This window comes from Poecile atricapillus, chromosome W, assembly GCF_030490865.1.
Source record: "Poecile atricapillus isolate bPoeAtr1 chromosome W, bPoeAtr1.hap1, whole genome shotgun sequence".
Classification (NCBI taxonomy): domain Eukaryota; kingdom Metazoa; phylum Chordata; class Aves; order Passeriformes; family Paridae; genus Poecile; species Poecile atricapillus.
The window spans coordinates 47302464-47323363 of NC_081288.1; the positions used below are offsets into that span (position 1 = coordinate 47302464).

General features: G+C 38.8%; 1 protein-coding gene across 2 annotated transcripts; it reads left to right on the top strand.

Annotated features, from left to right (window-relative positions):
• The first annotated feature begins 1601 nt into the window (after nucleotides 1–1601).
• Nucleotides 1602–20076, top strand: LOC131591973 (twinfilin-1). Of its 2 annotated transcripts, none has more exons than XM_058863140.1 (9): nucleotides 1602–1672; nucleotides 4868–4945; nucleotides 7494–7672; nucleotides 8873–8968; nucleotides 10223–10327; nucleotides 14417–14542; nucleotides 14738–14888; nucleotides 15286–15407; nucleotides 16935–20076. In XM_058863140.1, the coding sequence occupies exons 1-9, from the start codon at nucleotides 1648–1650 to the stop codon at nucleotides 17103–17105; spliced, it is 1053 nt and encodes a 350-aa protein (XP_058719123.1). In that variant the 5' UTR covers nucleotides 1602–1647; the 3' UTR covers nucleotides 17106–20076. The 2 variants fall into 2 exon arrangements, with proteins under 2 accessions (XP_058719123.1, XP_058719124.1); XM_058863141.1 differs by having other exon boundaries at nucleotides 1619–1672; nucleotides 7499–7672.
• The last annotated feature ends 824 nt before the right edge of the window (nucleotides 20077–20900 follow it).

The following is a 20900-nucleotide window of genomic DNA, read 5'->3' on the forward strand; positions in this document are numbered from 1 at the left end:
TAGAAGAACAAGAGATGACTACTGAGTACCTGGTAGGTGCTACCTGTCTCTTATTTCCTGGTTTCACGTGAACCTTTTTCCCTGTTTCTTTCAGCCTCCTTGCTAGAAGAAAGACAAACTGCAGCCTCTGTTTTCCCAGCTGCTGTTAGTCCCAGCTCATTAGCTGATGGCATGTCTCTGCAGTGACTTTATATTTGCTGCACAGTTCACATAACAGTTACAGTGCTGTTTCACATTTCCCAAATAGGACACTAAATCCCACATGTTCTTTAAACTGACAAAGCACAGGCACCCACATTTATCAACACAGCTGACTTCAGAAATTCCTGAGCTGCAGCACACTTGCGGCTGGGAAGGTGAACCAGGGAAGTATTACCATGCACTTGCCTTACTCTTCAATTCTTGCCTGGTCCATTGGGTTGGATATTCGATATGCCCTCTCACAGCACTTTTTGTGTTCTCTAGCTGAATAGCACCCCATAAAACCTCCTAACTCCCAGGAACCTGAAAGAATCATCAGCATGAATGCCTCCAGCATGCACATTTTATCTGTGGAGTCTCAATCTAGACCACAGCACAGATTAAAAGTGCTAACTACATTACAATGAAGCTATTTTTAAAGAAGCTATAGTATCCATCTTTTTATTGTTAAGAGGATGGTGCTTCTCAACCCATAGACAGATGAGCCTGAAAAAGAGCTAGCAAAAGCAAATTTACTTTCAGAGCATGCTTAAATTATGATGCAGGAACTCTCCTCACTGGAAACTTTGAAAGAAAAAGCTGAGGGAAACTGTACCAACACAGTTTGAAAAGGTATAAAGAAGACTTTGGCCATGTGGATAGGGCCCTGAGAAGCAGATGCATCCTTTCTAAGTCTGGATCCGTGCCCTGCCAAGGCAGACGACTGGCTCAACCACCAGATCCGCACTGAAAGAGAAGAAATCGTAACCGTTTCTGTTGGTGCAGTGCCGCCACGTACGAAATACTGCAAAATGAACAGAGAAAGATCGCCTTGTCAGGGGTAGGGGCCTGAACTGAACGAGCTCTGGGTCTGGGCTCTGTTCCCCGACTTGTGGGCTCTTTGTCAGCAATATACAGTATATGCACGCAGTTTCTGTCACACACACCTGATGGCTCCTTCTGTGCTGCCCCAAGCTAGAGCGTCAGGTCTCCACCACGAGCTTCTACAGATGAACTAAATTCACCTCAGTTATTTTTCAGTACTGCTGTTAACAAGCAACCCGGGCCGGGGGCACATGTCCCTTCCTGCTAGGCAGGACTGACCGCAGGCTTCGCGCCGGCGATGCCCGCGGCGCGTCGCGCTGCAGGCTCCGGGACAGCAGGTGAAGGGGGTGACAGAAAGGAGAGGAAGATCAAAGGGAACGGGACAGGAGAGAGCTGCCCGCTGTGCAGCACCGAGAGGAGGCGCGGGGCAGGGTGGTCCCGGGGCAGGGGCGGCCGCTGCCCGCAGCCCCCGGCCCTCAGCCCGGCGTGGCCCGGCCGGCGGGGCCCGGAAGGCGCGGCGCTCCCTCACGGCCGCTGAGTGGCGGCTGCGCGTCACGTGCGCGCGGCCGGGCCGGGCCGGGCCGGGCCGTGCCGGGCGGGCGGGGAGGCGGCGGCGGCGGCGGCTCCCGGGTGCGGAGCGACATGTCCCACCAGACCGGCATCCAAGGTACCCGCGGGGCTTCCCCCGCACTTCCACTCCGCGGTGCCCGCTGCTTCTCGTGACAGCCGGCGCCGTCTCCGCTGTGGCCCGGCCGGCCGGGCGGGAGGCGGGCGGAGCGCCTTTCCCCGCGGGTCGGGGCGAGGCGCGGGGCAGGCGGCCGCGGCGGGCGCTTAGCGGGCCGTTCCCGGCGGGATTTTCCCACTACCGCGCTCTTTGTTTGCTGCCGGAGGAGCCCGTCCTTTGCGCCGCGGGCTGGCGAGGGGGCGAGCGAGAGGGGGAACTGCTGCTGGTTTCGTCCCCGGCGGCCACGGCTCCTCGGGGTCGAACCCAGAGCTCGGTTCCCAGTCAGGCGAAGACTGCAGGGTTTATCGGCTCGGTGAACCGCGCCTGTCCGTCCCGGAGAGGCAGGGAGCCCGCCCGAGGAAAGTGCTGGCTGCAGAGCCCCATGAATGGCGGGCAGGGCCCGCCTGGGCTCAGGTAACTCCCCCAGGGCAGGTTTTCCTGCGGTGGCGGAGTGAGCGCCGAGCCGGGGGCTGTCGCCTGCTCGGGGTCGCCGCAGCGAGTTTGGGATGGCTTGGACAGCACGGGAAATGCCGAGGGTCGCTGCCGGGTCCCTTGGAGCGAGAGCCCGGGGTAGAAGCAAGAGCCCTGGCTTACGAGAGTTCACTATAACGCCCATCGCTGGAGGCCACAAAAGGGAAAAGTATGTGGGAGCCTTTTTTCCCCCGTGTTTCCAGGCCTTGGAGGGCGCGAGGAGCAGCTAGAAGGAGACAGCGTATTGTTTCGCAGTATTAGCGGCTTCCCCTGAATCACAGAAATGCTAAACAGGGATTATATAGCAGGATTAAGGAGGGGTCAGGTTTTACCGTCTGGATTTCTGCAATCTGCGTGTTCGGTGGCTACTACCATGTACTTTGCCTGCACTCAGATATTTATTGTTGAAGGTGACTTTTGTCCCAGCCACGGCAGCCCTTAGCTGCTCTTCTATGCCCATTTTTGTCCATTGGCTGCGTGTGGTTTGCACCCTTTTCCCTCTCCTCTTTTCCTTCCTTTGCATGCCAGTCTTTGGTCTTTTTTGCAGCTTCTTGTTTTAAGTTCTTCAACCGTTCTCAGGCTAGAGGTGCACCTGGAATAGCTTTTTTTTCCCAGTCTGGGGAAACCTGTTAGTTAGTAACTCATAATCTCTTGTTCTCCTGGCGGTGCTGGCAGGGGAGGAGCAGAAGAATACTCTTGCTCATTGTAAGCAAAAGCGTGGCTAAGCCTCTTCTGCAGCTCTGCTTCGTGTCTGAGAATCATTTGTCCTCTGAGGAGAGCTGTAGAGAACTCGGCAGCTTTCCTGCGGGAACCTGCCTCAGCAGGCACTAATCAGGAGTCCTGCTTGCAGCAAAGCATCAGCCTCTGCAATTTGGAAGAGGAACAGCTCTACTTGTGCCATTGCTGGCACTATCTACAAACAGGCTACTGTCACTCATAAACAATTACAAGATTTGGCAGCATGGGCTGCTTTTTTCTGGAAATAGAAATGAAGTCATGGGCACAGTGATATGTACCAGGCAGTTGCTAAAAGGACTGGACTTTTTAAACAGGCCAGTGCAGGAAAATACTATAGGAACTCACAGAATGCACTGACTGGGGGCAAATACAATTGAATGGGTCTGCAGTCCTACAAATACTTTTAAAATAATATTCCCTGCAAAATATGTGTGAAATAAGCCCAGATTTTGATTCTGTGACCCTCTGCTACGCAGGAAGTTTAAATAGAAAATAATATCACTGTTGTGTATTTAAAAACCTTCATTGATGAAAAAAACCCTATAGATCACTTGATAGTGAGCTGCTTTCACAAGTGCCTCAAGATATTTTTTCAAGAAACTGTCACAGTTCTGGAATTGGTGTTGAGACTGCTGCATTCTGTTCTTGTTTGTAGTGTTGAAATGAGAGAATAAGGAACAAAAGGATAATAGACAAGAGGAGGACAAAGAATGTTCTGGGGGAACAAAAAGTCTAGAAAATGGTGCAATGTTTGGTTGCTCAATGGAATGGTGAAGACCAGCAGAGATGATTAGAAAAGCTGGCAGCAAATTACTGTGAGGGTCTGCACTGGTTAGTGGGAAGATGACAGCTGGAATGAAACTGGGATTGAACTGGTAACCACTGCAGTTCAGTTTGTTTTACATGTTCTTTTAACATGCCATTTTGGACTTTCAGGATGGCCCTGGCACCACTTGGACAAACATAAATGTAAAATGTTTTGAGTATGGGCAGTAATGTTGCTGGATACCATCTGTTCACTTGGCCTCAACCTGACTATAAATAATCCATTTTATTTGTTTCCTGGTGTGATGTTTGTTTTGCCGGTGCTATGCTCTATCCAATGGGATTACTTAAAGAACTATCTTGCAATAAATGTTTTTCAGTAACTCCTTACAACCCCCTCTCTCTGGCATAATGCACTGATCTGCACTGAGATTATTTAGCAGAGAAGTTGAGGTAAGAATGGTCTACATGCAAGTCAAGAACAGCTCTTCAGTGTGCTTAGGGAAGTGAGTCTGTCCTGTTGGTAGTGTGGTGTCAGTGTGATTTACAAACATGTAACAATATTTTCGTTACTTTGTAAATTCACTATAAAGTGATCCTGTTACAATATGTTGGGGCTTGAACAATGTCCTCAACCATAGAAGGAGATAAGGTGGTGTGAAATATGAGTGATGAGTGGCAGCTTTCACTGGTACTCTGCAGCCAGGTGATCTCAGGAAAGAGCATTGCTTTTGCCAGACAAGCTCTAACATTTTCCTGGCAGGCGTAAAGTTTCTGTCTGAAAGTTTGTACTAAGCCTGCAGACTTTGTGATGCTGCTGTAATTTGAGATGCGTCATATTTTTATTGTGTTACTGTGTTAACTCAGAAACATGAGTTTGATGATATGATGTCACCTTTAATTTTCATAATATTGAAAATAATTTGGTATGCTGGAAAACAGGGCTGTTTCATAATGTTGCCTTTCATCTTTGTGTGGCATGCTGATGGTTGGAACAGTAGGCAGCATAGCAGCAGAATCACTCCTGGGTTTGTCTTTCTGTCCAACTTTGTAGCAAAGGGCCAGTTGTACGTTTTTCCAGTGTTGTTCTTACCCTCATGAATATTCTTTGTCCTAGGGAAGTGAAATGCATTAATTTGATTACTTTTGTGGTCTCTTTTTCAGCTAGTGGAAGTGTTAAAGACATCTTTGTTGGAGCCAGAAATGGACAATACAGGCTTTTAAAAATAGTCATTGACAATGGTGAGTCAAATTTTATTGTTTTTTTGGTTCTTTTACTAGTTGTTTTACATAGTTGTTGAAACAACTACTTTTCTAGTTTTTTTTAATGATTTACTTGTATGATTGTTTAAAAAAAAGAACTCTGCCAAACTTAATGTTGCTAAGGTTTTTCATATACAGAAGGTAAAATTTTAATTTTGGTGATCTTATGCCTTTTTATTACAATACTCCTGTATTTTTGCATTTGAATTTTCCTCCCAAATGTAATTTCATGTTTTACCAAGAACTGCTGTGTATTTCATATGGATAGTATAAATAATATTCTTATCTCTGACTAAAGAAAGAGTAGAGGAAATGAAAATTTCCACACCTATGTAGCATTTGGACACTGGTTACTTTCACTAGGCAGAGAGCTAGTCTTACACAACAACCAGTCAGCTTAGATGTAACTAAGATGGAGCTGTAAATTTTATCTGCTTTTTTAATCAGGGTGTATCAGCATAAAAGTGCTACATGTAGAAAGTCCTGCTAAAGCAGATGTTTAAATAGTAATCTGGCTACATAGAAAATATCTTTATAAGTCTGTAACTATATGTAAATTTTCAAAGTTAAAACTGTTTTTTAAATCTCAATATATGTGTATAAAGAGAAAATGACATAATTTCAATCAGACCTTGAGTTTGATTTTTGAACTTCTTGGCAAGGGATATAGGCTGCAAACATTGAAAGACAGAATATATAATTGTTATTTTCTTTAATAGCAGTGTTGGTTGGTTGTATAAGAGATTTCCTGGTTTAGTCCATCTTTTCAAGTATGTCAGTTGTCCACTTTGAAGTAGTTTGTTCTAGACTGCATTCATTTACAGCACACTGAAAATCTGTTAGCTGGAGAAAGTTACATGTACATATATACACAGACACACTTCTGTTGTTAGGTAAATAACCTACTGTTACCTTCTTTGTGTTTGCTTTACTTAGGAAGTCTTCTGATATTTTAATATAGCTTTCTTTAAGGGAATACTAAGATTACAGGCAGGACTTTGTGATAGCCTCAGTAGCACAAGGTAAATGCTGACAAACCATTACTTTGGGGATTTTTTTCCCATTAAGCAAGGCAAAACAATATGCTTTTGTGCTACTTTATAATATGAAGTGAAGCCTAGATAAGAGACACAAATTGGGTACTTTCCCTATTTTTCATTTCCTATTATTTAATTTTTGTGTTTATGTATACATGTGAATACAAATATATATAGAGAGAGATAGATATAAATATACATATATATATATAGGTATATGCATTTCATCTCTGTAAGAATCAGAATCCAGTCTTTGATACTATTTTCTGTAGTTCAAAAAGAAACCTGTAAAACTCCCAGGACACTGGAAGAAGAGCAGTTACCTCATCTGTCTTCAGAAGCCTTACACAACATATAACAGCCAACAGATAATATTCAAATTGGGTTTTGCTAATCTGACTTAATAAGAGAAGAGATTTGCTGCTGGGCATGAAGTTCCTCTGGCTGAATCTTAAATCCAAGTGGGTATAAACCCACCTAGAGTTCACAAATGGCAAGTACATTCAGAATGCTCTTGGTTTAGCATACAATTTCAGGTACTTTGCATCTAATTCAAAGAAGGGCCAAACACCCTTGCCCTGAGCTGTTCGTGGTCTGTGAGTTACTGTGGTGAATGCTTTGCTTGAAGTTTGCTGTAGAGGCATTTGTGTGCTGTTTTACTTTTGTCTGAAGTTTTATAAATTAAGCCCTAGACTCTCAAAAGGATTTGTGTACTAGCTGCTAGGATGGTCTTCAAACTGTTGCAGGACCTCTCTTCCACTTGTGCGGGCTAGTATTTCTTGGGAAGCTGATAAATGTTTTGTAAGACAGTATACTAACACTTTCCTTTGGAAACTGAGATGTGATGTATAAATAAGAGAAAAATCTTGTTGGTACAGCTGTTCACATAATTCAATACTATTGAAGTATTCTATACAGACTTAAGCCAATAATAAACAATTTCAGTCATTTAAAGGGACCACAGATATGAAGTTATATTAGAAAGAGGTTTATCTGCTTACATAGTCAAGTTAGTGATTAGTGCAAGCATATTCAATCCAATCCCTTTTCACTGTATAACTGGGTTATTGTCCCCTTACAATGAATACGAACACTAATATGTTATACCAAGAGCATCAGTAATGATAATTCTAAAATTTGAAAGTTTACTCTTAAAGGATTCCAAATTAAAAAATAAACTAACTATTAGAAGACAGTTCTTATTTCTCTTCCATGTATGCTATGCTAAAAAAACTAATACATAGAAGCATGTTACTTCCCAACTCGGTATTTTCTCAATCAGTATTTTGGTTAAAGTAAGTTAGGGTTTGAACATACACAGCTTTTGTAGGAATTCACCCACTTTTACACTTACTCCTCTTGTCTTCCATTCTTCTGGGCATAATTATGAACAACTATGTGTCCAGTTAACTTCTTGTGGTAATTATTAATTCTGACAGATGGTATTAACTGCATTGTTGCTAACCTGTAGCTTTGGTTATTGGTTTTAGAGCAGCTTGTTGTGGGATCCTCTAGACGGCCAGCTGGATCATGGGAAAAGGATTATGATTCCTTTGTCCTTCCTCTTCTTGAAGACAAGCAACCATGTTATATATTATACAGATTAGATTCTCAGAATGCTCAAGGATATGAATGGATCTTCATTGCATGGTCACCTGATCACTCTCCTGTAAGTAACAGTCATCACAGGATTCGTGTTAATGAGTTTTTAACTGTACCATTTGATCTGAATCCAAGTTATGAAGGAAAAGGATTTGAAGAATGAAGCATTCCCCAACCTCCCCCTACATTCTCAGAAGAAAACTAGGAAAATGTTTCTTTAAGATGATTAAAGAGCCAATCAGTAGGTCTAGATGGAGTACAGCTGATCCAATGTATTTTTAGCCTGACTGGTGGACACAATACAGTTTTTTTTTGCCCTGTTTGTCTGTCCTACTGTCAGTACTCGAGAAAAAATGATGGAAGGATATAGGACAGAAATCTTAATGGGTGCTCATATAGAGAAGGATTATAATGTGAGCTCAAACTGTTTATTCTGTTTGGCTTGCTGGCTGTCCAGCTGGCACTTATGGATATGTGGTGTGCCCCAGAATACACTGCTTCTTAGTGGTTTGAGAGCATGGGAGAGGACTGAGGTTAGAATTATGGATTTTGAGGAGAAATTTCTAAGATACAGGTTTTAGGAATGTGAGATAAAGCAAGGCAGAAAGCAAAGCTGTTCCAATATTCCTACTGCTTTCACTAGCAGTTAGAAAATAATAAGACACTGAAAGTTGATTTGTACAGAGACAATTATGTGGAAAAGGTGAGGTATTGTGGAGAGGATAATATGATGGTGAAATAAAGTGGGAAGGTGGGACTGCTGAAAGAGGAGTAAGTGGCTATGTTAGATCAAGTTAATAGGGAGAAAACATAATTTTTCCACTCCGTAGTTGAACCATAACTATCTGGAGTCACTATCAAATCAAAAGTAATAATGAATTATTTCTAGTCTGCCCTTTTGCTGTCTGTTGTATCCATTAGTACACAGACCAGGTGACAAAAGATTTTAACAATTGTGGTTTTTTCCCATTTAAAATTAATAAAGATTGATTGATGGATTTTTTTCCATTTAAAAAGATGCTCATACTCCAACTAAGGCTGCAATTCAGTTTTGAAGTTACTTTGATAATAATACATAGTATCATGACCTTGTGAGTTTAGTAGTATGAGTAAGTATCATGATTCAGAGCTCTACAAGTTTATAGCGCTGTTTCAACATTTAAAATTTTTAAATTTTAAAAATTAAACCCCAAAAAGCTACTATTTTATATGTTTTTACTGTTTATACTGTTTTATATACTGTTTTTTTATGTTTATTATATGCTAGGTTCGTCAAAAAATGTTGTATGCAGCAACCCGAGCAACACTTAAGAAAGAATTTGGAGGTGGCCATATTAAGGATGAAGTATTTGGAACGGTACAGGTATGTTTTTCTTTCCAAAGTCAGAACACTGACTTTAAATACTGAATATAGTGGCTGATGTTATTGGTATGAATGTGGGTTGTTTATGGTCTTTTTGGATTAAGGAGAAAAGAGTTAAAAGCTGTGTGTATTATTCCAGTGCTGAAGTATATTTAAGCTCATTTGAACAAGTTAATAGGTACAGTTAACATCATCAGGCTTACAAGTTCAAATGGTTATGAAAACTAAATAACTTTAAAGTAATAGGCATATCTCTTAATCTCACTGCATGAATTCTCTAATAGAATGGAAGGAGTTGAAGGTTTGATGAAGAATAGAGGATATTGTAGTGGGGAAAAAAGCTGTGAAAGATAAATGAGCCATTGTGGTGGACATGAGACTAAAAATTCTGTTGCTCACTGAGTAAATAATTTGTTATATTTATCATTAACCTGTCATGGAGGCTTCATTATCCTAACAAACATGTTAATAAAATTCTCCAGAGAGGCTGTATTCTATATATGTGTATATATATATATATATATAGATATATATGTATTCCCTCTATATATATAGAGGGAAGTAGATAACTGACTTGCTAAGAGGGTTTACTGGTAGAGGTCCTGTTATATTTTCTTGTTTGTTCAATCAACCAGTCTCTAACCACCACTTGCACCAAACCATTAGCAGCCTATGTAATATATGGAATTTGTGTCTAGCCCTACAAGTCTGAACTTCTGTCTCAGTTTTGAGAAAGGAGCATTACATCTGTCTTACTGTTATTTCAGAATAGGCCTGGTACACATGGAAGATGAAATTGATGTAACTCATTTTTTCCAGGCTCATTATGTTACACTTACATGTCTATAAATCGTTGGTTTCAGTGTCTTTATAAACTTCTTAATTGTTGCTGGCCTTAAATGTTCCTCTGTGTGAAAATCACAGCTTCTTCAAGGTGTTCAAGTTACTGATCCCAGTCAGGATCTTGATCATCAGCATCCAGTGGATTACTTTGTCTTTATTTTGTTAAACCTAAGGATGGTTTGGTTGCAACCAGCTCTGTTATTCTGCTGGAACCCTATTACGATCCCACCTGCTAATTCCTTGGATACCTCTGGGCTTCAGAAACAAGACATAATGGAATATTGGAATATTAAAATAAAATAACCAAAACTGTACAGAAGGCAACTACTTTTTGCAATGCTCCATAGAAAATCTTTGAAGAAAAGTTCTGTTCTAAAAAAAACCTGATAAATATTGATATTGTCCTTTCAGGATGATGTTTCACTGAATGGATATAAAAAATATTTGATATCACAATCCTCCCCTGCACCTTTGACTGCAGCAGAAGAGGAACTTCGACAAATTAAGATTAATGAGGTACCTAAAATGTCTTCAAGCATGTTTTGGAAATAGTGGAAAGTTCCAAATGTATTGTAGGGAAATGTAGGGTAAAAAAAGGCAGAACAGAAAATGGAAAGTGTCAGGATGTGTGAGTGGATGAGCACATAAATATACTTCTCAATGGGTTGAAACTGCAGGATGATGATGGCTGGAGTTGAAGTGGTGTGAGTGATCTCACTGAAAGGCCTAGCTTCCAAATCAGAGGCCTGGCAACTGCAGAGCTTAATTGTTGCAACTTCAGCTTTTTCTGTCACTGGATGTCCTCTTTTGTGAAGGGTGACCAGGCACTGGCACTGGCTGCCCAGGGAGGCTACGGGGTCTCCATCCTGCAGATATTCAAAAGATGTTAGGACAGAGATCTGTGCAGCTGGCTCTAGGTGGCCCTGATTGAACAGTATCTTTGGACAAGGTGCCCTATGGAGGCATCTTTTTATCACATTTTCCCTTCATTTGAACACTGTTTATGTCAGATGTATATTACAATAGGCCATGTGCTGAACTTATTTTTTCTTTAGACTTGTATGTTAGAGCTATGGTACATGTGTTTGAAGTAGGATTTATTTCTGCAGCTGGATACCAGGCAGCCATTGTGTTAAATACAGCTGTGTATCTTCTGTGTTTTCACTCTACTGTGCTTTTGCTGCAACTTTGTTGTTTATTGACTTTTTTTCCCCCCAGTGATGTCTTTTGTTAGTGTTCATGCCTGATTTTAACAATTCCATGCAGAAATACATTCACCATCATTAAGTATTGCATTTTACTTCATCAGCTTTTGAAATAAAACAATAATGAAGTAAAACTCTTGTGGGATTGGTGATCACTTCTGGTATTAGTGTATGTACTACATAAAATGTGTTTAGAAGCTGATTCACGCAGACTGTCTTTATGTGTTCTGAAATTTCAGCAACACTACTTTTGCTTTTCAGGGACACATGAATTGTATATTGCTGCCATTTTGGCTTTGCTTGAAACATCTCACAATACATTAACTTGCATCATTTTTCTCTTCATTGTTTCCACCGTTACACAGCCTGTAATTAGATGTAGAAAACTAAAAGCTTTGCTTTTAAAAAGTTTTCCATATATACTCTTTCATAATTACACTAAGAAATACTTTACTGGGCCAGATCAAAGGATCACCTAGTCTGTTGTCAAATCCTTGAGAGAACAGCAGAAATCTAGGAAGGATGTAGGAGCAGGGCAAGAAGGCCATAATTATGTAAAATGCTCTATTGTTGCCTCAACATTTGCAGGTAGGGAACTTCCTGTACAGAAGATGATATCTTACGATACAATTCTTCTTAACGGATTTTTCATCCATCATCTAGTCACGTCATTTCTATAAATCCACATAACAGGTTTTGTTGGTCACAGGTCCTGTGGCAGCATATTCCACAGCTTGACAAAATGCTATGTAAAGAACCACTGACTGTTCTCTAGAATCTCTAGTTTATTCTGATACCCTACAGATAGTGTGGCAAAGGCAGACTTTCAGTCAATCCTCAGTTTCCCTCTCTCCTGAGATAAAGCTCTCTGTATCTCAGAATGCCAGCCATACCCTGGGCTGCATCAAAAGCAGTGTGGCCAGCAGGTTAAGAGAGGTGATCCTCTCCCTCTGCTCTACTCTGGTGAGATCCCACCTGGAACACTGCATCCAGCTCTGAGGGAGTCAGTGCAGGAAGGACATAGACCTGTTAGAGTGGGCTCAGAAGGGGCCACAAAAAATGATCATAGGGCAGGAACAAATTCCTTGTGAGAAAAGGCTGAGAGAGTTGGGGTTGTTCAGGCTGGAGCAGAGAAGGTTTCTAAGGGAAATCTTAGTGGCCTATCAGTACTTAAAGGGAACTTAAAAAAAATAAAGGGTCAGATTTTTTAGCAGGAGTCTGTTGCAACAGAACAAGGGGAAATGGTTTTAAATTAAAACAGGGTACGTTCAGATTAGATATGGGTAAGAATTTGTTTTATGATGAGTGTGATGAGGCACTGGAAGAGGTTGCCGAGAGAGGTGGTAGATGCCCCATCCCTAGAAACATTCAAGGTCAGATTGGATGGGGCTCTGAGCTACCTGATCTATTTGAAGATGTTGCTGCTTACTGCAGGGGGATTGGACTAGATCACCTTTAGAGGACCCTTCCAACCCCAACTGTCCCCTGATTCTCTATCCATGGACCTCTGTTGTATTCCTTATCAGTTATCTCTTCCAGGCTGACGAGTCCTAATCTGGGTAGTTCTTCCTCTTAAACAAGGCACTCCATACCTCTGATCCTTTTGCTTTTCTCTGCAGTTTTTCCAGTTCTGCTATATAATTTATGAGATGGAGGGATGGGGAAGCCAGATCTGCATGTGGTATTCAAGATGCAGGCATGTTACTGATACCTACAGTGCGTAATAATGTGTTCTGTTCTCTACTCTTTTTTCTAACAGTTTATAACCTTTCATTTGTGGGTGGGGAGTGTTCGGGGTTTTTTTGTTTTGCTGGGGTTATTTTCAGATTTAGACAGAATGGCATGCAATTTCTTGCTCCTGAGTGGTAGTAGCCAGCTCAACCCCATCACCATACAAGTAAAAAAGAGGGTTTTTTCCTCCTCTGTAGATTTGCATTTATTCACAGGAAACTTCATCTGCCATTTTATCCAGCGCTCAGCAGCCATTACTACCTAAATCTTAGTGGTGTGAATTTAAATATTCTTAAGTGACTTAGGTGGTTCTGTTCATTTTCTTGTTTCTGGAGTTACACTGGGTTACTCTCTTCCCTTGTCTATCTCCACACTTCACGGCTTGTTTTTAAGTTTGGAGTATTTATTTTCTACCTTTATTTTAATATAGTTTCTAGAGTATGGTATTTTATTATGGTTTATTATTTTTGTGATGCCTCTTTTATATATGTCAGTCAGGCTTTTGTGCACATATATATTTTGCAAAATATTTTTTCTATAATCTTGTTAATAAATTTATCAATCTTTGTGCAAAGTAAGCTTTCCACCTGCTTTCTTTTCCTCTTTCCTTGTTGCTGACAAGCTGTTCTTTAAATTGTGAAGTATAAATAAGTGTTGCCACAAGTGTTTGTTTTTAACTTTTTTATCAGTTTGTTTCATATTTTATTAGCACTTTTATTAAAAAAGCTGCACATCTTCTAGTTGATAGATCTAAGGCCCACACTTTCCATTTGGTACACTTTTTTGACTTCTTCAGCTCTATAAGCGATGTTAAATGTAATTGTGAAACTTTAAAAGGAAGTGAATATAATCAAAAACTAGTACTTAAACAATAAATTAAGACAGAAGAAGACTGGAGGCCAGAGCTCATTTTAAGAGAAACTGAATAAATATTAAGATAAACATTCTTGAACATCAGCTTTTAAATAACTGTTCTCTCGAATGATTTGACACTAATATAACTGGATTATGAACAATTGTCTAGCTTGTCCTGGATTCTTTTTTTTTTTTTTTTCTTTTTGCTAGACCTTCTAGAAGTAAGAAATTAGGATTTTGTTGGTTTGGTTTGGTTTTGGTATAGGCTTTTTGGGGGAGTATGTTAAATAGGAGGGAGAGTAGTAGCTTTACTTTTCATTTGAGAAGATCAGTTTGTCTCATCATTTCTCTCTTCCTTCAAAAATTTTGATTACCTAAAAATCATATCTTTGTCTTGATATAAAATTTTTCAAGCTATAACAAAGTTTATAAAGAGTATTTTCAGTTCATAAGTATAACACAGCATGTGAAAATAAAGATTTTTTTTCCTGGATTATTGTGTCTCTATACTAGATTTTAAGTTGGAACTTCTTCATTGACACTTGAACCAGTTCTCCCTCTGATGATTTTGTTGCTCTGCTAAGCAGAGCTGTTTCAGAGATAAGAAATTTTGCAGGCTAGCAAACAAACACGACCTGTAAATTAAAAAATGCAAATCTTTTGAATGCGGGGATGATTTCTTGGGGTGGTTTATTCTTGGAATAGCTACTGCTAACTCTGTGTAACCATATGGAATGCCCTGTCAGTCATTGTATGAAACCAAATGAATGCCTGCAGAGGTTTCTTTTAACATCTTGGCTGACCTGTGTTCCAGGTACAGGCGGATGTTGGTGTAGATACCAAGCATCAAACACTTCAAGGAGTAGCATTCCCCATTGCTAAAGAAGCTATTCAGGCTCTAGAGAAACTGAAAAATAAGCAACTCAATTATGTACAACTGGCAAGTATAAAATATTTTAATTATTTTTAATAATGAGTGTAAAATAGATTGCCCACATATTAAACAATGTGTGTTGATATAGTATGCTGATAAATTACCATTTTGAATTAGATTAATTCAAACTTTTTTCCATCCTGTCATGTTCTCTGGTTTGTTTTTTTGCATTAACTATATCCATGTTTTCTTTGTTTACAGCAAATTGATATGAAAAATGAAACTATTATTTTGGCCAACACTCTTGATACTGAACTTAAGGACTTGCCAAAAAGAGTTCCAAAGGATGCTGCGCGTTACCACTTTTTCCTGTATAAGCACACACATGAAGGAGACTATTTGGAATCCATAAGTATGAGAAAATTTCTCAATATGAAATTTTACAACAAATTTGTTTCAAATTCTTTGGGAATTTTGAGATAGAAAGATGTGTCAGCGTGATCATAAATTTCATATTCATTTGGTTGTGAAACAGTGAACTTGTGAAGGAGAATTCTTGTGTTTGTAAAGTAGTGAGCTTTTGATTATGAACACCCATAAATGTGAAAACGTACAGATACCAGCCATTCTCTTATCCCGTTTGAAATTAAACATTTGCTGAAGTAAAAAAGATCCGGAGTGGTACTACATACTTTGCTTTCAGATTGCATAGCTGATTTCCATTGCCTCTCTGCTGTAAATGGTTTTATGATACATCTTTTGATAGAGTGCATTTATGGTCTGATTTGTGTTGTTTTCTTTTCCTGCAGTTTTCATCTACTCTATGCCAGGTTATACCTGTAGTATACGAGAACGAATGCTCTACTCTAGTTGCAAAAGTCCACTGTTAGAAATTGTAGAAACACAGTTGTGGATGCAGATAGTTAGAAAGGTAAGTGCAGTGGGTGTATGGGTATTTCCCCCATTCCTGCCTTCCCTTCTTAATGGAAAACTATTAACTGTCTCTGTCACCACCTTGTCAAACAATGACAAATGTTGTGTAACTTAATTTGTCCTGACCAGGAAATAATTGTTGATGGAGCTAGAGATACAAAGTTAAATCATGGAAGTTTTACTCTGTTTCATAATTTCTACACTTTTATCTTGAACAAATATGTCCTTGTGCATCAAGGAAGCATTTGAGAGTACTTTGAAGGACTTTCTAGAATTAACATGATTTCTCACTCAAAGTTGTGTCATATGTTGGACCACAACACATTTCTATTGTCAAACACTAAATTCCTTTGAAGCCAAAGTTAGGTAGGGATTTTCAAAATAATTTCAAGCTGCAGTTCTGAAAATTAGAACTGTTATCTCAGGAGTCCTTGATGGGACAAACAAGCATTTGCGAGTAAGCTGATCTTTTCATGCTGTATAAATTTTACTGCAATGCAAAAATTTGCTTCTCACCTCCCGAGCAGAGACCACAGAAATGGTCCACTTGAGACCTACAGTTACTTTTCTAACACTTTTGTGGAAGCTTAGTTTCTGTGGAGATTATGTTTACCTTAAAAATAGCAGAGTTAATACTAATCCTTTTTACTGAGATGACCTGAATTAACTAGATTTTTGCTATGTCTATTTGTATGTAATTATTTTTCTGAAACTGCCTTCCTACAACAAAATTAAAGCACCATGTGACTACTGAAAATTCCTGCAGTCAGAAATTTCTGATGCATGTACTTGGAACAGCAAAACTGGGGCTGGCAAGTCTGTCAAGTGTTAGGGTCAGCAGGGCATGAAGTGCTGAATGCTCAGCAGAGCAAGGCCATTTCTAAATTCTAAATTCCTGCAATTTAAAACAGTGGAGTTTGGCTTGAGAATACTATTTTCTTTCTATTTGATTTCAAAATCTCTAGATTTTGAAAACTAAACCAGTCCCCTCCATTTTGTTAATTATTTTAGCTTTTCCTTGCTAAAAACCTGAATACTTGTTGAGTGACAGTAGCCAGCTAATAATACAGACTTCTTTATAGACTTGCCCCTCTTTCTCAAGAGATAACAGTATTGTATGCATGTTGCTTATACAGTTAGTGTTTAAAGCATGTTATAGTGAACAATTTTGATTCTTAAAATGCGTAGATACTTAAAATGAGTAAATAAGCACTAGTTTCACATGGAATGTGTTCTCCTAGTTAGTGTTAACAGGTACACTGCCAAAGCTTGGGACAAAAAAAATTCCTTGGCACATGTACTGTTTAGTTGTGCTTACATTTCAGGAAAATAATTAAGTCATACTTAATACTGGTAAGAGTATAGGGGAGTCTCAGAAAAACGATCCAAGATTTCTGAGGTCATTAGGCACAAGTTTTCATGCTTGGCTTTGAACATTATTGTACATTTGGCTTTAATACAGTATTGAGTTTCACCAAAGTTTCTGAATGTTTTTGACTTTGAGTATGATGGTTTTTTCTTACAGATTGAAATAGATAATGGTGATGAGTTAACTGCTGACTTTCTTTATGAAGAAGTACATCCAAAACAACATGCTTACAAACAGAGTTTTGCTAAACCAAAAGGTCCTGCAGGGAAGAGAGGAATACGAAGACTGATTAGAGGTCCAGCAGAGACTGAAACACCTAGTGATTAGAAATTTTGTTTGTATTTGTTAAAATATTAGAGTAAGAAATGGAATTCTAGCTTTTGGTAATGAACTGAAATCATTCCATTCGTAGATGCTAGGGATAAAAAAAAGCTCTTTTTACTCTTCTCTTTTCTGACCTCAACACTTTTTATATTGTTACATGATTATATTTGTTGACCATGTTTTATGACATATAGAAGAGATAATTATTTTAAAGCTAGAAAAGAAAATCTAAGCTAGTGCTCCTTTATTTTAATTTGGACTCCATTATTTAATAGCTGTACATGTAATCATAAACTTTGCAGACATAAGACTATGAAGCCCATGTATTCTGTGGGTAAGTCACAGCTGTATTCTTATGCATAACCTATTAAACCTGTAAGATTTTCCATGTCTTACATGGAGAAGAGATGAAGGACTACATAACATTGTCCCAGATAAAACTTTAGATTTCCTTGTAGCACTTATTATGGACAATAGTAAAATAGAAGGTTGTCTTTGGATTTTGACAGGATGCCTTGCTGGATTTTGTTGTTGTTTTGTTTTGTTTTGTTTTCTTGTAATGGAAAAGATAAACTAGAATTAGTTGCTATTCAATTAATATAAGCATTCAGGAATGGGAGGACATTTTCCTAGGCAAAAACTTGGTCATCTCAAATTTAACTAATTTAATGAATTATCTTTTAAAGAAATCTGACATAAAACACCATAGCTTTTTCAGACTTCTCTATCACTTGTGTTACATATTAGGTACTGAATGACCAAGTATAAGGTGATTAAAAGTCCATGAGTTAGATTATTATTAGATTATTAATCAATAGATTATGGATCTGCTTTCAGAGCAATATGCCTGAAGTATCTAATGAGTAACTAATTATTGATGCACTTAGATCTAAAAATGTGTAAGTCCAGTAAAAATTGAAGTATCCTTGCTTCATAACAGTGAGTTATCCTTAAGGTCCTACTGTGTTTGCAGTATCAACTGCAATACTTTCAAGATATTCTGAAAACTACCTTTCCTAAATATTTGAACTTCAATAGTAACTTACATCTGTAATTTAAATCCAACTAGGTCTTGAATAACTGCTGGCAGCAAGCCCCTAGTTAGGATGTGTGGTTTTTTCCCTCTCTTCTTCCCTTCTTCAAAATATCAAAATCAGCCAAAATAATCAAGTCTAAACTTGATTGAACTGTAAGTAATGTGTTTAACAGGAAGAGGAAAAGTAGATTATTTCAGTAAGTGCATTAAGGGAGAATTAGATGTGGAACTCAAGTATTGGATCACCTTAAATATTTAAAACTGTGTGATGAAGCAAATACTCATGAATAGGTTATATTCCAGTGAGGACTTGCGTTTTAGTGTCTTGTATGTGATCTTTGTGGTTTTTGAGTTTTGTTGGTTTTGGATTTTTTTAAATCTACATGGGAGTTGCCAGCTTGGTTCATTGGATATTATTGTAGCTGCTGGATATAGTCAGTATAGAGCTGAATTGTGTGTTTACCTGGTGGAAGATGGACTTTAACCTAGTTTTGTAGGGAATAATGTTTTGACACTAGTGGTTCCTGACAAAAAATTGTTTAATCTATTATTTGGCTATACTAGCTTGCTATTGACATCTGAGATTGCACTATGTATTGTGAAGGTTGCAATATTTGGTTTTACTGTGGTTTTTTTATATGCAGCAGCAATTTTACACTTCAGCATTTTAATTTAATTTTACACACTACATCAGTCCAATCGAATAGCTCTTGATCCTCAGCTAATCTTCTGCTTGCCCTTAGCTCTTGTGTTCTTTTCCTGCTTCTTGCCTTCTCCCTCTAGGGTAAGGAGCTGATCTTCTAAGGGTTTCTTGTGTATTATGTGTCAGGCAAGTGTCATTGTTTTTTAAATATGGTTACTGTGTGTGCAACTCATTGTACACTGTAATTAAATGTATTTTTAGATTAACTCAGAATATTTGCAACACATCTAATTCACTTTGGAGGTTTTGTTTTTGTTTTAAGGAGTGTAGCATTTAAAAATTACTGCTTGACCGTTGTGTGAATTTAGTCCAAGTTGAAGGAAGTTCAGCTTCTTAAGACTAAATGTTTAAAATAATGAACAGCTTGACCTGATATGGTTTGTGTGCATGTTGTGGGGGTTTTGTTGGATGTTTGTTTTGGGTTTTTTTTTCCCTGTTATTTTGGTTGATTTTTGTTGTTTTGTTTTTGTTGGGTTTGTTTTGCTTTTGTAATCCTTCCCTAGGTAGATGAGGATAGAAAATGGAAAACTTAATCTGGAAGACGATGAGAGCTGGTTAAGTGATTATGCAAGAGCATTTATGATGAGCTGCTTTAGAGTTCAGCCCAAACCAGACATTGTAAATTACCTTACGAGTCAGTCATGTCCTGAGCATGTCTCCCCCTCACCTTTCCCCGGAAAGAGAATTGTATGAAGTCTTGCACAGCTGGCTGCTTCTCCAGGCCTCTTGTAGCTATTCTCCTAACAGCAATAAGTATCTGTTCTTTTTGTAAGATCTATCATGTTTACATCTACATAGTTGCCTCCACTTCTGTTTATGAATGTTTAGAACCAGTGCAAAATGTGGGCATTAATCAAAGTTGCTCCTTTAACTGTCTCTGGTCATTAAATAATTGAAAGTGTCCATTCAAATTGTTGCTGGCCTTCATAAAGCCCAAAAGCAATGCAGCTGCTTGCAGTTAACTCATAAGCTATTAAATAGTTAATTAACAGAACAGGTAATTATTTAATAAATGTTTATGTTGCAAGTTAGGGAATCTTGATCTTTTAAAACACTCCTATCAAAGATTAAACTAATCAAGGTAAAATTTGCTCTGTTGCTCAGATAGACACTGTAAATAAAAAATTTATCAGTGTGTTTATGTGTTCAATGAAAGCCACCTTCAGATGCTAAAATTAATGAAGTTTACCTTATCTATTTTGTAATTTACTTTATAAATAAAGATTGATGCTTTAGCTTGGTGTTGTCTGAATCATTTAAGTCTCTTTGTAATAGGCAGTTTTCATGGGACTAGAAAGTGACTGCTGGGTGTAAGAAGAGAGGTGAGCAGAAACAGAATTCCTGGCTTTTGCTATTAGAGAAAAATCACTATGTTAGGAACAGCTACTTTCCCATTGCTTTATGGGAGCAGCACCGAGGGCTCCATAGCAGGATCCAAGGAAATTGGATCCAAGGAGCTCTTGAAGTTTTTGTGCTTTCAGTAATAAGCCCCTTCAAAAATTTCTTCTATCCTTTTAAAATGCTGAAGTAGTTGACTGGTGATTTAACAGTTCAATCTGCTCTTACTTGCTCAGCATGAGCTACTGTAATGAAACTACTTGTAATGTTCCATTAACACTTTTTTTCTCTAAACTGAAAATAATTTGCTTGAAGACCTCCTCTTGCCCTGGAAATTCAAGATGAAAAGAACATTTAATGGCTTGGCTTTTTTCTAAACTGTCCTGCCAACACTTCCCCCATGGGGAAATATTTGTGATGCAGCAATTTTATAATTGAAAGAAGAAAATCTGAAGATGTGAACTAGGACTGCAGAGAATAATTTTAATGCCAAATGCTAACTATAATGAGAGCTGTAAGAGGAACAGGCAGAAGGTAGGAGGAAGGAATAGGCTAGGCCTCTAGGTACCCATGAATATCAGAAGCAATTTTATTTGCCTTTTGGTTAGTGGGTGGTAAATAAACCCCCAGCTGGAACACCCAAATAGAAAGATGAGGCATTTCCCATTTCAGTAATATGAAGTGCTGGTGTGTTGGCTCAGGAGTCAACTGGACAAACTGA